Source organism: Protopterus annectens, chromosome 10.part0, assembly GCF_019279795.1.
Source record: "Protopterus annectens isolate FY-2018-M chromosome 10.part0, PAN1.0, whole genome shotgun sequence".
In the NCBI taxonomy this organism is placed as follows: Eukaryota; Metazoa; Chordata; order Ceratodontiformes; family Protopteridae; genus Protopterus; species Protopterus annectens.
In genome coordinates this window covers 153,087,775-153,105,539 of record NC_056744.1, presented here as the reverse complement: position 1 = coordinate 153,105,539, position 17,765 = coordinate 153,087,775, and the positions used below count along the sequence as shown (strand labels likewise).

The 17,765-nt window shown below is 41.9% G+C and overlaps 1 protein-coding gene across 1 annotated transcript in view; it reads right to left on the bottom strand.

The window, feature by feature from the left end:
• The window catches only part of PRKAR1A (protein kinase cAMP-dependent type I regulatory subunit alpha), a 1,144,729-nt gene that overhangs the window by 1,035,158 nt on the left and 91,806 nt on the right, over positions 1-17,765 (bottom strand). Inside the window, exon 2 of the mRNA XM_044085123.1 lies at positions 15,251-15,430. Within this exon, the coding sequence (XP_043941058.1) occupies positions 15,251-15,424 (174 nt within the window). The 5' untranslated portion in view covers positions 15,425-15,430. The remainder of the gene's footprint in view (positions 1-15,250; positions 15,431-17,765) is intronic.

Genomic DNA, 17,765 nt, shown 5'->3' with positions numbered 1-17,765 from the left:
AGCTTGAGGAGACTTCAGTGAAGACCTCTTTTTGGTTTCTGAACAGATTTTGCTGGTTTGGCAGGGGTTTGAGCCCCAGAAGAAGCAGGCAAAAGACCTCCAAGTATTAATTTATTGTGCCTGTTGGCTAATGCTCAGGGATTAAAGGTAGAGCATACCAGACAGGCTGTACCGAGTTGGTCAGGTCCTAAACAACATGCAAACTTCTTGTTGGCATCCAAGCTGAGGATCTTATGCCCACAAGAAGTGCATTTCTTGAACTCTGGCAGTTTCTCAGACATAGCCAAAACTACAAGGCCAAAACTACGACCAACAACAGAGTAAGCGAAAAGAAATATGGTAAGTAATACCAGCTATAGTATAACTACCTAAAAAGGTAAGAAAAATATACCAACAATGGTATTTGACAGATACTACTGATAGAAGGAAAAAGGATACAGGACAAGATAAACACCAACTCCTAATCACAGTATCTTCTGATGCCCAGCAAATGCTTAGAGGGAAGTAAAATAAGTAAAATGGTACAGTAGGAAGAGCAAATAAAAAGAAAGAACTGTCCAAAAATTTTTGTACAGTTCAAGAGTGGAATCTATGTCTAACCACAATGGCAGCAAATGAGATCAGAGGTGTTGGGGATGTTATGGAGTATTGCGGGTACAGGGTGCAGCTCAAGAGCTGGATCTAACATCTAGTGTACAAGGCAGAGTCGGATCTGAGCTCACTGGTGAGGAAGAATGAAAATTACATCAGATCTAAAGTTTTCATATTTTGCCTAATTGGGTATAATGATTTAAACTATATTTGTTTTCTGTATTAATTTTAAACACTGTAAATTATTATTAAAATGTTTTATAATACTTTGGAGCTTTTCTCCCTGGACCTCCGCTAAAAATGGGCTCCTACCCAGACAGACTTTCCCAATAATCAAATGTCAAAAAAATAAAAGTAATTCTGCACAATGTATGCACAAAATACTGAAACATTGTTTTAAGCGGCTGATTTTTAAGTGGACAAACTGCTGTTTGCATAACTGTTTATTGCTGGAAGGACAGAACATGGGACAAAGTAGTCTGCTCCATGGTGAAGTCAAAACTGGTGCCTTTTTCCCAGGAATACAAGCAGAATAGGCTAGTAAAACTTTAAAATCAATAAAGGTCACTTTTTACTGAGAAAAACACAGTAAAGAGCACTTTGTGACAGTCCGTTAAATATGGACTCCTAGCTAAAAAAATCACTTTCCTAAGCACGAAAGTATATTAAAAAAATGTTTTATGTGGAAGGTCTTCACCATATAGAATTTATATACCCAGCAAAAAAAAAAAAAAAAAAGCACAATCAGACAAGAAATCCATGAATTCCTGCAAAGGAGCACTCTCTAGAATGTCAGAGAAGCGCTGAAGGATTTGCACCCAAACCAGTCTTTTTAGTAAGTTCATTAGTTGGCTCAAGTTGGTTTGGGTGCATGGTAGGTGGCTTAAAGCTTTGGACTCTGGAATCTGGTTGGCTGTTATATCCTATGCATGCTATAACCAATCTCTTCTTCCCATTTCTACAACGCTGCCTCCTCTTGAACCCCCTAAAAAACAAACTTTTGCTCTTTACTCCTACCAGGAAGTCACTCCCACTCAACTTCTCAATTTCATCCAACAATGGCATACTCATATCTCCTGATCCATCTGCTAAACGTTTAGGGGTTACTATTGATAACAACCTGAACTTTGATACCCACATCAACAATACCATAAAAACTGTTAAGAAACTAGGATCTCTTTACAGGAGCAAACCCTTTCTCTCCTCACTAGCTAGAATCACTATTGCCCACTCCCACCTTATCTCCACACTTCTCTATCCTTCCTCCATATATACAAACCTGTCAAAATATAACCTGAACAAGCTGACCAACTCATATAACACTGCCAGATTTGCTACTGCTTCTCCTTTCAGAACCCATCACTGCTATTACCTGAAACAATTAGGTAGAACAGAGCTCCAGAATCAGAATCAGATTCACTATAACCAACTCACCATTGCACACAAGACCCTCTACCAACCCACTAATACCCCAATTCTTTCCAGCCTCATTACCCAATATAAAAACCTCAAAACATTAAGATCATTTAATAAACTATTTGTATCAACATGCAAATCTAAAAAAGTACAGTTTTGTACCTACCATAAATGTAGATGTTCGAAGATCCACATTGCTGCAGTCCTTACACTTGGGTAGTCCTTGTCTCTGTCGGCCCCCTATCAAAGTATTGATAATGGGTCGGCTCAAAGGCGCTAAGGACTGACATCAGGGCGTCAGGGTACAAATGTACAAATCGCATGACCGGCGTCAGTATTTCTTTGACCCAGAGATTGAAGATCAAGAAGACCCTAGGTCAAAACCAAAAAAAAAAAAACAAAAAAACAACCAACCACCCTATGTACAAATGTATACAATATATATACAATTACAACCCAACCCACACAACCGCCTCACAACCTCTAACTAGGGGGGGAGGAGGGAGAGCAATGTGGATCTTCAACATAACATCTATCTTGAACATCAACATCTATGTTTACAAAACTGTACTATGTTCCTCTTGTTCACATTGCCAATCCCCAAAGCAGAGATAAGGGAGGATGGCAAACAAATAAGAGAATGGGCAGATGGAAAAACCAAAAAGCGGTGTAAAATTGCAGTGGCAATTGCAGTGAAGCGATGAAACCAAGGTGATAATGTGGTAAGGTGGGCATGCTCTGAAGGTATGCACTGAACTCCTCAACTCTGCCTCAAAAATTCCCAAGTTAAAACCCTTTAAAAAAGCTGTAAAAGTAAGTAGCCCTAGTGGAATGATAGTGGAATGACCAATCTCCCAGCCTTAATCTGATGGGAATATCAAAAGAAATACAAAGAAATACAAACAGGCAATCCACTTAGAAATAGTTTGTTTTGCAAGAACCTGAAAAAAATGAAATAAATAACTGCTGAGACAAATAACTGCTGAGACTGCCTGAACCTCAATGTGTGCTGCACAAAATGTGATCTTAACTGCTGTGTTCTTTCTTTAGGCAAAAATGAATTTCCCCTTTATTTAGGGATTTGCATAAAAGTTGAATTAAAGAACAAGGATTAGTAAAAAGATACACTAAGATACACTTAGGTGAAAAGGAAAGGATTAGTACACAAAAATTAGCTGCCTTATGGAAAGAAACCAAGGAGGCTCAACTGCCATAGGGCCTGTAATTCCAGTAGCAAAAAGTGTGCTCATAAGTAGCTGCAGGCAGCAGTATTCCATGATAAGAAATCCAAGCAGGAGTGGTAGCCTCAGGCTCAAAATTGAGATCCCAAGGTATTTTAACCTCTCTCCGTGATCAAGTCTTATAAAAACAATGGTCCATTAGGTGTTATATTTCACCCTTGAGCTGAAATTGCTGCAGCATGAACCTTAATAGAAGAAAGTCACAGTCATAAGGTGTAACTAAATTGCTAATAGAAAACCTTAATAGAAGAATTAGGTAAGTAATCATTCTCCTGGAGTAGGATAAAATGGGCTCACTCTTCCATTGGGCTCACTTTCCTTGTACTGTAAAAGAGCTCTTGTCCAAAAGCTGTGGGAAAAATTTATCCAGCTGCTAACTTTCTCCAGGGGTAAAAAAAACAAATAGCTGTAACATTTGGGACTGAAGTTGGTGATTGACAGCATTTGATTTCTCCTGAGACAGCAGGTGTGGAAGTGGAGGTAAAATGAAGTTTGACTCTGCTCAAGGGACTTGCAGTAATGAGTCAGCAGGTGGTGAAATGAGTGCTGTGGGAGCCAATCTGCTCTGGTGTGAATCTCAGTGACATTCTCCAGTGCTTCCTTCAGAATCAGGAGAATCAAGAAGTGTCAGCTTGGGGATCGCTGACTTTGAATGAAACAGTTTTCCAGAGCAGTCCAAGCTCCTTGATGTACAAAACTTTGTCAGCTGGTAGTTTAGTGGAGCATCCACTTTCCAAGCTGTGGTTGTAAATAACTTTGTCAATTTCTGAAATACGCGAGAATCCAAAGATCGTGGGGATCCATAATTGTCTGCTGGGTTACATCCTGAAATTGCTGAAATCAACATATCCGTTATTTCCACTTTCGTGGGTGCCCATGGTATCTGCTCAACACATCTGCTAATTGGTTCGCAAATCATTGAGAATTGTATGCATAAGATTTAGCTGTAAACTGAGTTTGTTGATGTACCATGTTGACTGTTAGATGTCCCTGGAACATGACAGGAGATGCCTTGTTCTCCAACGCAGTGGGGAAAAAACTGGAACTTACATCGCTGTCTTCTTTACACTTTTTAAGCACAATCTGAAACTCAATCTAAAAACCGACTGGTTACGTCCCTGTACAAATCCAGACTAATCGTATCTGGCTCCCTTCACTCTCTTGCTACAGACCTTATATCTGCTCTGACTTTTGTCAGTATCTACCTATTACTTCTCCTTTACAAAACCAAGTCTTACCCTTTACAGCTAATTTAACTTATATAGTCAAGTCTTTTGTAAATAGAGTGTAAAATACCTCATCTAATTGCTTCCAACAAATTCTGTACAAACTGTGCAAGTTGTTTTTTTTTTTTACAATTGCTGAAAATTTATGTATGTATCTGTACCATAACATCTTACCTAAATTTGTGTTTAAACTGTGTAAATTTTTGAACTGTTGAAACAGTAAGTTTGTATCTGTATAAAAACCTTAACCTGAATAGTTGTACTAATGTAACTTCTTGGAGCTTATCCCCCTAGGACTCTACTGAAAATGGACATGCATCCAGTTAGACCATCCCGGTCAACAAATGTAAAATAAAATAAAAAATAGACAAGGCTACTACAGCAGTGATCAATATGATGAACATACTAGTTTACACATATTTACACACCTGCAAAGCAGCCTATGCAGTTGACAGTTTAAAATTTACAGTATGGTAAAATCTTATTTGCAGGTATTAGAAATTTTTTAGCCAGAGTACAATAATCCTTAGGAGCAATTTGCTCTAGCACAAAGTATATTTATGGGCAGCCCTGTGCTTCAACATCTGCTAGTCACTGATGGACATTAGCTAACACAAAGTCCAAAAAAACTCCATTGTTCACTATTTTGATTCAGAAAAAGCAAACCATTTTCCTTTCAATTGCACCCCTCTCAAAACACCATTCCTCTCAACCACAACCCCTTCAGCACATATCCAACGCTATTCAATTAAGAGGCTGAATCCTCAGAGTAGAGAAGAGTCAGATGATGGTACCTATGGTGCCTACAAAGCACCACCTCCATAGTCTATAAAAAAGGCAACTGTAGACAGAGTAGCTAATAAGTTTGGATGCACAACCAAAGGACAGTTTTCCATTTTAAGCTAAAAAAAACAGGGAGAATACTGCAGCATTTCCTCTAGACAAGATTTTAGACAAAATGTTTTCTTCTTCAGGTCAATGTAATATGACAAAAATGACATACCACTGCATTGCTTTTAATTAAAGCAACCTATGAAAATGAAGTAAAAAACAATTATCAACTACTTGCATCTACAGAGACTAATCCAAGTTCATAACAGTACATCAATAAATCACATTGCCTAATTAAGAAGCAACCAATGAGTGAAAGTAGGAGTTTTTAACATTAGGGACAGGTCTGACTGTGTACGGGTTTACTGCAGTCTAAAAATGTGTTCCGTTTATGGATTACTGCTACTACATAAAAATTGAATGGGCAGCACCCAGCTGAGGGCGAGAGGCTTGTGAATATACTTATATCTGCCAGAGTCCTCAAAGGGGAATTCATGAGAAAGTACAGTTGTGTACACTTAGCATAAATGTAGATGTTAGAGTGTATTCACTACTGCAGTCCTAACAAATGGGTTATCCAGCTCCAGGTAGCCCTCAGTCGGCATAATACCAAAGGTAAGTAAAAATGACGCCGGTTGTAAAGGATGTTAGGGCGTCTGATACAAAAGGAGGCAGCTCACGTCACTTCAAGTCTTTCTTGCCATAACAGTCAGGAGCTCCCAGAAAATAAGTCTTAAATCAAAAAACTATTTGACAAATAACAAATTAAGCCTGTACCTCAGGAAAAAAGAAAATGGGAGGACCACAAAAAAGGGGGAAGGAGAGAGGGAAACCAGGACTGCAACAGTAAATACACTTGAACACCTACATTTATGGTAAGTGTACACAACTGTACTATGTTCATCGTGTTTCACTGTTGCAGTCCTAACAAATGGGTTGATTACCAAACCCCAGAGAAAAAGGGGGGAGGAACCAACAGCATCAAGGGTTGGAAATAATGCCCTGCAACACCACAGTGGCAAACCCTGCCCTGGCTCTGGAAAACAGAAGCAAAATTATAATGCATTGTGAAAGTATGAACAGAAGACCATGTGGCAGCCTCCAAAATGTCTTTAGTAGGGACCCCTTAGAAAGGCTGCCGAAGTGGAAGCCGCTCTAGTAGAGTGGGTCCTAACCCCTAGAGGCCGAGCTTTGCCATGAAAAGAATAACAAAAAGTAATGCAATGTGCAATCAATTTAGAAATGGTCGGTTTAGAAATAGCCTTGCCATGGGCTCCAGGGGCAAAACTGACCAATAACTGTGCTGATTTCCAAAGGTCCTTAGTCCTGTCCAGGTAAAACCTGAGCTATCTGTGCACATCAAGAGAATGTAGGATCCTTTCACCTCTATTGTGAGGATTAGGAAAGAAGGTAGGAAGGTGTATGGACTGATTAAGAGTCAGGCTGGAAACCACCTTAGGCATAAAGGAGGGATTAGTCCTCAGAGAGACTATCTGCATGGAAAATGAGAAACGGCTCCACAGCCATCAAAGTTTGCAGCTCCGAAGCCCTCCTTGCTGAAGTTATAGCCAAGAGGAAGGTAGTCTTCCAAGAGAGAAACTTTAAATCTGTAGAGGCAGCTGGCACAAAAGGAGGAAGAGCGAGTTTCTCCAGAACAAAATTAAGATCCCAGGCTGCAGTAGGTGCTCTTCTGGGAGGTTTTAGATTGCAAGCACCTCTGAGAAACATTTTCATAAGGGGATGAGAGAAAACGAGCTGTTCAAGAGAACAATGAGCAGAGATGGCTGAAGCATGGATCTTGATAGAGGAAAAATAAAGTCCACCTTGAAGCAAATCAGACAGGTATTCCAGGATTAGAGGAAGGGTAGGTTGAGAAGCAGACTCCCCTCTAGCCTGCATCCATTGAGAGAGCCTTTCCCATTTGCCATCACAGGATTTCCTAATGCTAGGCCTCCTGGCCTCTCTCAGTACGTCAACCACCTGTTGGGAAAGGGAGGAAGAAAGGGAAGGAGTCATACAATGAGCCATGCTGCCAAATGGAGAGACTGAAGATGAGGATGTAGAATGTTTCCCCTTTCCTGAACCAAAAGATCTGGCTTCAGAGGAAGATGCCAAGGAGGAAGATGGGAGAGACTGTGAAGCAGCGGATGCCAATGCTGTCTAGGCCAGTCCGAAGCCATGAGAATAGTCCTTGGATGTTCATCCCTGATCTTCACTAATACTCTGGGAAGAAGAGGAAGAGGAGGGAAGGCGTACACTGATAGCAACGTCCAAGGGAAGGACAGAGCATCCACTTTCCAGGCTCTGCTGTGCTGCTGTCTGGTGCAAAAGAGAGGTAGCAGATGGTTGTCTGGGGTGGAGAAAAGATCCATCCGAGGAGTGCCCCAACATTGAATAATGCTGTAAAAGAATGCTCTGTTCAGCTGCCACTCGTGAGGATCCAGGGTTTGCCTGCTCAACTGGTCTGCCAAAACACTGAGCCTTCCTGAAAGAAACTGAGCTAGGAGATGCAGGTCCAGGGATGCTGCCATGGACCAAAGAGTCATGCTTTGCCTGCACAGGGGGGTAAGAGTGATTCCCTCCCTGCTTGCTTGATGCACCACATGACCATAGTGTTGTATGTCCTGACAAGCAGGGTCCCTGGAGAAAAGATGCTTGAAAGGCAGTAAGGCCTGCTGTACTGCAATCAACTCTTTTAGATTTATGTGCAAGTGCATCTGCTGGGCGTTCCAACATCCCTGTATGAATCTGCCATCCAGATGTGCTCCCCAGGTGTAGTCCGATAAGTCTGTAGTCAGAACTTGAGTGGCAAGAGTTGTCCGAAAAGGCATGCCTTTGTTTTGTAGACAGGCTGTTGCCCACCACAGAAACTCCGCCTGCAGAGATGGAAGCAGAGGAATCATCATATCCAGGTCCTCTGTGTGCTGACACCAAATGTTCTTGAGGTGCCACTGCAATTTCCTCATATGCAGTCTTGCATATGGAATCATGAGAATACAAGATGCCACGAATCCCAGAGCTTGCAGGGAGCTGGGACAGGCTTGCCAAGTCCTTGAAGTAAACTGAAAGAGTTGTCTGCTTCTCCTGGGTGAGATATATCATCTGGGTGGCTGTGTTCAGACTCGCTCCTAGAAATGTTATCTCCTTGGATGGTACCATTTTCGATTTTTCCACACAGAGTGTAACCCAGGGAAGAGTGAAGAGTGAAGAGTCTTTACGAATTCCAGATCTTTTAATAGCTGTTCCTGAGAACTTGCTTGAATCAGACAGTCGTCCAAGTATGGGTAAATCTGAATGTTCTTCTGCCTGCAAAAAGCAAAGACTGGGGCCAGGCACTTTGTGAAGACTCTGGGAGCAGTAGATAAGCCAAAGGGCAGCGCAGAGAATTGGTAATGTTGCTCACCCACACTGAAACAAAGGTACTGCCTGCAACTTTCCCTGATAGGAATGTGCAGATAAGCCTCTTTGAGATCCAAAGTTACCAGCCAGGATTCCTTTTCTAGAAGTGGTAGTAACCGATGAAGAGTAAGCATTTTGAACTTTGGAATTACTAGAAAAGAGTTCAGAATGGAAAGATCCAGGATAGGACACCAGGTACCTTCTTTTTTTGGAACTAGGAAAAGCCTGGAATAAAAGCCCTGGCCTACCTGCTGAGCAGGGACTGATTCTATTGCTCCCAGATGAGACAGACACAAAATTTGTTTTTCTACTTCTGCCCTTTGGTTTGGAGGAATGTCCAGTAATCCCCTTGGAAGCTGGAAAGGTGCAGAAAGAAAACTTGTGCCCTAGGGACACTATTCTGAGCACCCATTTGTCGTCTGTGATAGTGGCTCAGACATCTGCAACAAGGGCCAACCTTCCCCCCTAAAGGACTCTCCCAGCAAGCAAGAACAGGCAAAGGTTGTAAAAAGTCATTGAGAGTGTTTTGCTTGAGATGCAGACTTGGAGCTTCCCCCTTTTGAAGTGGAAGCCTGCCAGTGCCTAGACCTTTGGGGGGTAGCCCCCTAGAAGATTTGTAACCTCTAGTCCTGGAACGGTTCTGTCTGCTGGTATCAGGAAAGTACCAACTCTTGGAAGGGTAATTCCTGCTAAAGCGAAGGGGGTTGAACTTGCAGAAAATCCTTAACAGTTTGCATAGACTTGGCCTTATCCTCCATCTCCTTCAGCACCTCCTCTGCTTTGCTGCCAAAAAAACTGTCTTTATGCAAAGGTACTTCCAAAAGCTTAGCCTTGACCGGTTCTGGAAGAGGCTGTTCCCTGAGCCAAGCGTGCCTTCTAATAACATATCCAGTGTCCGTAGCCCTGCTGGAGGCCTCAAAGATGTCAAAACCACAATGTAAAGAATGGTTGGGAGGGTGGCCTAATGGTTAAGGTGTTTGCCTTACAAACACAAGGTACAGGGTTTGAATCTCACAAGGGATAATTGGCTAGGCTTAAAATGGCTTGCAAGGGCAGTTAGCTTAGTACTAATCTATGAACCTACTGACCACACTGGCTGAATTCAGTAAATCCTGCACGTCTTTACTCTCTGTCAAAAGAGGTACACTTGCTATCCTAGACTTAATAGCCTCCTCCAAGGTGTGCTGCTGGTACTTCAGCATATGATATAGACAATTGGTGGTCCTAATAGCTAGGGTGGCAGAGGTATAAACCTTCTTGCCCCACCTACCTAGGTTCCTAGACTCCCTGTCAGAGAGAACAGGACTCCTGGTAACAATGGCCTTAACTCCTTTAGGGCCTTGAGAAATAACCTCTAGATCTGACAACAGATTCCTGAAAAGAAACAAATGAGAATCGGGAATGCTGTAGTACCCGTCAGGTTTCCTGGGAGCAGAAGGAACCGAATATGGAGACTAGGAATTTTCCAGAAAAACATCAACAACAACTTCCAACACAGGGGGAATAGCAAGAGGCCTATGCTACGGTAAATCCAGAAACTCCCTAATCCCTGACTTTCCCATTTAAAATGTTCTCTGAGCGTATTTAAAGTATCACCAAAGGAGAAACCCTCTGGAGGAGAGGCTGAAGGGATAGACTCCTCTGCATTTGAATCCTCAAAAGGAGAAAAAGCCTGAGAAAATTCCTCTTCATCAGCCAAAATGCTGAAGAATCAGAACCTGAGCAGGACAAAGCCTCAGGGGAAACATCTCTACTCCTTTTAGGAGAAGGAGGCTGAGAACCCCTAATAAGAGTCAACAAATCATTAGCCATTTTAACCATTTGGGATTGAGGGGAATGAGAAGAAGCTGGAGCCTGCCTTTTCACAGGCTTATGAATGGAAGATTTACCCGCAAGCTTAAAGGATCGGCCATTTTGAGCATCTGTTTTTTGGGCATAGAGGCCTGACCACGTGGCTCTTGAGTTTGTTTCTTTGCTTTAGAAGGTGCTTTAGTCTTTGCCATTGAAGCTGAAGTCGGTTTAATGTAAAGTTGTTTAGGTCTGAATACACCCTCAGAAGCCGGTGCCTGCTCAGCGGCTCTGGACCCATCTGAAGGGATAGTATCCGAGGCTCCAATACCTTGAGTTTCCAGCGGCATGGCTGACTCCACGTGGGAGTCGGTAGCGGTCTGTGACTCTAAGGTAGCGGGCGTCAGGGGCTCCGAAAGCACCTGAGAACCGAACTGGCGACTGGCTTAGGAGAAGCTTAGTCGCCGGTTTTGGGCCTCGGTTGCCTCTCTCTCCTTTTCTTTACATTTTTTATGAACTCCGGTAGTCGGATGGCTGTCCGACGACATTTCTGGGTAATTAAACAGGCGTCCAAAATAGTTTAAAGCAAAATCATACCGACGCTTAACAGTGTGTTGTTTAAATCTAGCACAAAACCGACAACCAGAAACGTTGTGATCAGGGCCTAGGCAAGGAATACAGTAAGAATGAAAATCCTTATGAGGTATTTGCTTTCCTCAAGAAATCTCGGTCTGGAGCAAGAAAAAAGTTTCCCCAACGGGGTAATTAGCTTTATTGGAGGACTTCGGATCTGAAACTCGGGAGTCGGCCGACCGGCACTTGCGAACTGCTTCTGCTTCGGGCACTGCGTGTCGAGAAAGAGTAAAGAAAATGGCATTGGCCACATCTTTTATACCTCTGACAACCTGACGTCAGGGAAGAAGCGACAGCAGCCGACGCAGGACCCAGGACTTTGGAATTCAGGCCGAATGAGGGCAACCTGCCAGCAGGATTACCCAAATGTAATGACTGCAACAGTGAAACATGAAGATCATCATCTCTACTCCTTTTAGGAGAAGGAGGCTGAGAATCCCTAATAAGAGTCAACAAATCATTAGCCATTTTAACCATTTGGGATTGAGGGGAACGAGAAGAAGCTGGAGCCTGCCTTTTCACAGGCTTACGAATGGAAGATTTACCCGCAAGCCTGAAGGATTCGGGAGGCCTGGCAACCGCTGAAGTTGTAGCAGAGGTTAAAGGAAGAAGTTTGCTGCCAGAATGTAAAACGGAGGCCTCAGACACAGGAGTCAGTTTAGCAGCTTAGGCTCCAGCAGAAGAGGCGACAGGTCGGAAGGCAAACAGGAGGCTGAAGGCCTAAGGTACTCTGATTCAATCAAGGCCTGCGGTTGTACATCTGCGGACTGCAAAGGCGTCTCACTGGCTACCGCCTGACTGACGATCCGAGGACTTAGCATTCTGAGGCCTGTCGCGGTCCTTATCCTTACGTTTCTTCAGAACATTCGAAGCCTGAAGACCAGCAGACACCATACCAATGAACTTAGGCCAAACTCCAAAATGCCTAGCCAAAATCTTAGCTCAAGGATGGACAGTACGCGGATTAAAGGAGGCACAGAGATCACACTTGGGAACGTTGTGGTCAAGGCCTAAACAAATAATGCAATAGGAATGAAAATCTCTATGGGGAATCTGCTTTCTGCAGGTAAGGCAATTAAACTTTTGCTGACAAACTTTAAGGCAAGAAAAGAGGATCCCCAACAGGGTACTTAGCTGTAGTAGACTTCAACTCTCAGTCGGAAACCAACAAAGGTAAACTGTCGACTGGCATTCGTGCATGAAAAGCTTCTGCTTTGGGCTCTGCGGCAAGGAAGACTGAGGAAGTGACGTCGGCTGCCTCCTTTTGTATCAGATGCCCTGACATCCTTTACAACAGACTGCAACCAACGTAATTTTTACTTCCCTTTGGTATTCTGGCCGACTGAGGGCTACCGGGAGCCGGATAACGCATTTGTTAGGACTGCAACAATGAAACACGATGAACATCGGGAGCAGACACTCCAGTTCAGAAGCTTTACATCAGAAGCATTATGTGCAGAAGCAAAACCAATTACATCTGGTAAATAACTTCAACCTCTCATTCAAATTCTGGCTCCTTCCTCAGCTGCAAGATAGTCTACATCAAGAAAAAATCAATTTCCATTGCCAAGGTCTAGTCTGCTATTATCCATCCTGCCTTGTCTGCCAAATGGCCAGCACTGCACATGACTCCCCACCTTTCATCTTTCTGATGGCAAGCAGAAATAAACTCTTATGCAATCCATACAACTATCAGGAGCTCGCCAGTGAACACGAACCTGCCTTAGAAGTAGGCCTCAGTTCTAGACAAGGTTCCGAGCCTTTGACACAGACATAAAAGGTGGTCATGTTTTTTTTGCAAATCCTTCTTTGGGTGGCCTCTCCTCTTAAACCAGTTAGTCAAGGATGACCCTATTAAGGAGTACAAAGCTCCAGACAGCACAGGAGCACAACCCAGAAATGGATTAAGGCAGACAGAAAAAGGATAGCTGGGGGTGACAGACTTGTAATCTATCATTTTTAACCACAACAGTGCTCCAAACATGCAGAGAAATACAATATGGGCCATTCCCCAGAATGATCCACAAAGCAGATTAATCATTTTGTTTAGTGTTGTCAAGTTACACCAGCTTCCCTGACAATGAGCCAGATGATCACAAAGCTGCATTTCAACTTTGTGAGATGTCATCAAGCAAAAGCTTGCCTTTCTTATACTACTAAGAAACCGTAATTTGCAGGCCCTACTAAAAGGGAACTGATTTATTCCATTAACAACTTTACTTTGCCAAGGGTCATCCAAGAGACCAAATGCAGTATATACATTAAACATTTAACTTGCTCTCAGCCTCCTACATGTAATAACAGAACTTCTTTGCACTGTTACCTGAACCATAGGCACATGGTTATGGAAGACGGCCAAATACAAAAGGGGAAAAATTCAGTGGTGTTATGCAACTAATCAAATGGTACCAAACTGGTGCATCACTGAATCATACAGCTCCACTAACCAAACTATGCATCCAAGTCTGTCACAAACAAATGTCCCAAATATGGTTATAAGAGACTCAAATGCTAATCTAATTATGCCTCCAAACCAATTTGTTACACAAGACTTCGGGGAAATTCTGCTATGGTCTTAAAGTCTGTCAACATTAAAGTACCTCTAGCTAGTTAAATGCCAGATTATGCTGTAGGCAGCCAAGAAATGTAGCTGGACGGTTACCATAAATCCAGTGCTAAAATCAAGAACTTTAGAGACCACCACCACACTAATACTGCATTGCTCTTTTTTTTTCTGAGGGGGGCATATCTGCATAATTTCAAAAGTATCAAGGCTCACAGAAACTGCTTCATGATGCCTACAATCCTTACAAAGTCAAATTTGTGACAGATTCTAGTAAGATTTCAGTTGCAACATGTCACAGTTATCAGGCAGAGCAGTGATGCAGTAGCTGGCACTGCTGCACCATTCAACTTGGTCTTTCAGTTCAGCTCTTGGCAAGGATAACTTCTGTGAAGTCATTATGTCCTCCTAGTGCAGGTGGTTTTCTTCAGGTGCTTCAGTTTCATCCCACATCCAAAAAGATATGAGGAATAAAGATCCTCCAAATCTGACACAGTTGAGTATGTGATGTGTATGCTGCAACCGACTAGCATATTACCTGCTATTAGGAATTTCTAACTTACAACCACCAAGTGCCGCCATAAACTCTTGGCTTTCCCACTACCTACTGTTATCCAATCCAGGCTTATCAATGAACGGTAACGATTTTCGTCTGTATTCTCCTAAGCTCAGCATTTAGCCATTACTGGGCTTGTTTGGACCTTAAATGGCAGCTAGCATTCTCCACTAAATATTTCAGGGATTATCTGTTGTATACTAACTCAGGTTGTAAACACAATCCATCCGTTTAACCGGGCTTTTGAGAAATCTAAAATGACTAGGCTAAATTTAGAGAACCAAAACATACAACAAAAACAGCACATGTACTTTTGTGCTACATTGGAGAGTAAGGTACAGAAAATCTGTGTCAAGGCACTAGCCTGCCTCAGACAATGTGTAAAATGCTTTCAAATTAAAGCAACTCATACTGTATGCAAAATGTAACACAGCATTAAGGCAACAATTTTTCTTGCAAGAGCAGAACTCTGTTCGGTACTGCCTCTTCAAAATACTGATATGCTGCACTAAAAGTAAAAGTACTGATATATTACTTAGCAGTGCCACCTAGGTCTTCATCTAAAGGCTGGAAAAATACAAGATATTAAATATCCCAGTTCTGATGGTTTCAGACACACAAAACATACTGAATACCTAACTGCACTCGCTGTTGACAACATGATGAGCTCTCCCAAAAACTTTTTCTGGGACAGTGCATGTACTACAACTGACAAAAGTTCATGGCATCAATAAAACAGCCAAGATGTCTAAAATTATGCATTCCAATAGCATCTGTTTAAACAGCATCTACAATACCACACAATACTGAGAGCGTTCCGAAAGACATGCGTGAATGGGCGTGCCTTCGTTGAAGGTTGGGCGTCGAGCTGGCAACTCGGCACTGTGAAAATCTACTGCCAATCATTAGCGGACCGGAGTTCCGCTGTGGTGACCCTTAACCGGGAAAAGCCGAAAGACAACAACAACTGAGAATTACAGACTTTCATACAATTTTCAGTATTTACCTTCTCCAGTCTTTCAAAATATTCTTTAAGAAATGCCATTGGTCTCTCAGGTCTAACTGTGCACAACTGGACAATGCAGTCCTTAAGAAGTTGCTGGATGTTATGTCTCTGCACATACAGCTCACACTCACGAAGGCTGCGTTCTTCATCACTGCTGGTGCCACTTAGTGCCATGTTTTCCTAGTTTAAATAAAAAAAAAAAAAAAAAAAAAAAGGAAAGTTTGTCATTGGACTAGTGATGTTAAGAATCAAGTGAAATGATTAGCTATCAGAAAAATGCACTTTGGAGCATTTATAATTGGAGTCAAGCACTTGCTTTAAAGTTTGGCTAAAATTTCTATGACATTTTCTCTTAGATTAACACCTGTTTAACTGTACCTTTAGCTCTTAAACTTCATGTTGTAATAAAGAGGCTCGAGTATTTGAGTACTCTACATACAGTTAAGTATGGCATCATGAAGTGCCCCACCAAAAAAACAAAAAAAAACAAACACACACTACAAAAAATACACATTCCTTAAGTTTAAATACAAGTCAAACATTTTCATAATACTTGCAGAGAGAATAATGCAGTGAGCACAAGGATCACTGCAAGAAAGTATCAGTGGTACAATCACAAAAAGTATTATTTTCTGAGCCAAGACTTAACTCACAACACAAGGTGCTGTAGACAAGTACAGAGGTGTCCGATTTAGACTGACCGAAGAAGTCACTCGTAAATATTTCCAAGTGCATTTGCATTACACACACACCACACACACACAAAATTACCAGGATAAGTCAATATATATATTTTTTTTAAACATAAGTAGTCCTAAAAACAAACCAACATCATTTCACTGAAACAATGAAAGTCCACATTTACCAATACCACACCTGAAACAAAGCCAGGAGGCACTCACCAAGTGCTTTCAGCTCTGTGCTACATGTAGACTTTTCATCAGAATGGCCAAGAAACTCACACAAGTCCAAAGCCTTTTGGGGGAAATGTCTGGCATAATAATGTCTTTCCCTTTCAGATACAAAGTCTGACCACTGGTTACTGGATATCCTTGTAATAGTCTGCAGACTGAGCCTAATATTTACCTATGAATATTCAAAAAACATATATATTCCTGTTGAAATGCTAACTGACAATCCCAGAGAGTACAGGCATTAAAGGCAATTATACAATGACTGGCCCTAAACATTCAAAAACGAGCAAGCTGATTTAGCCAGCCCAACCAGAGTGCCCGTTGTAAATCCGAGAATATACCAATGGAAAAAGGTCCGGTTGCCTGGACATTTTCCGTTAGTATATCCCCCGATTTTTTTTTCTTGTCCAGAGGTAGCAACAGAGAAAAGAAGATCCCCGTTGCTTTAATCTCATTATGGTAAACGAGTTTAACATAGCAAGATAGCTTAAAAAAAAAAAAAAAAAAAAAGCAACGGAGATCTTCCTTTCTCCATTGCTACCTCTGCACAGCACTGATGTACTGCAGAAGCGTGGGAACACGACTCTTACACATGTGCAGTACATCAGAAATGCCCCAGAATACCTGCGGAAGGGTAGCACGGAGTCATTATAGAATGACATTATTTAAGAAAAGTAAGTATTTTTGTTCTTAAACAATGTCATTGTTTATTGGCAATAACCCACGGCTGGGTGTGGGCAATGCTGGATTTACCCATGGTTGCCTTTGTTTGGTCACTCGGGCTTCACCCTTGTGACCAAACCACACCAACCATGGGTAAATCCAGCATTACACACCCATCCATGGGTTACTGCTTAAATAACTACCTGGCCAGAGATGTTGCGAGCCTTGACACCACAGTCAGAGGGCCTCCCAGACTTATTAGTTTCCTATTTCCCTCTAAATGCTCAATCTGTTGGACATTTCAGTTCTTGCACAACTGGACATCTGTGAATAAGTAAATTTTAAGCAGGGAGTTTTACTGTCAAAATAGTTTTCCTACCACAAAGCTTTAAATACAAAATATACAGTAAGCTCTCAGTTAACCGGCACCAATGGGGATTGTTCTGGTTGCCTGAGAGTTGCTATTAAAAATAGGCCTGACTACTACTGTACCCTATAGTATTTGTTTGGTTTGGCTTGTTCTCAGGTTGGGGAGAAAGGGAATTCCTATCTTGATTTTTAGAACTCAAACTCTAAAAAAACGGAAGGTACGTTTTTGCGCGGGAGGGTGCACCGCATGAAAATTGTACTGAATTTCTTCGATATTTGCTGGCTGCTTGAGTTCCAGTTAACTAAGAGTGTACTGTAGTACAAATCAATTTGGAAACTACTTGCATATGTATTGCCATCATGCAGGCTTACAAAAAGATACACACTATAATGCTTCTTCATCAATAGTGGATACTTAAATGTTTTACATTCAAAGTAGAGAATACAACAGACATTTAAACACCTTTATTGAATTATCACTTGTGACAGACAACTAAGTAATCAAACCGTATTAAGCTCAGATTAACAAACATTCTAGAATATCTAACAATATATGTATGTATTATCTA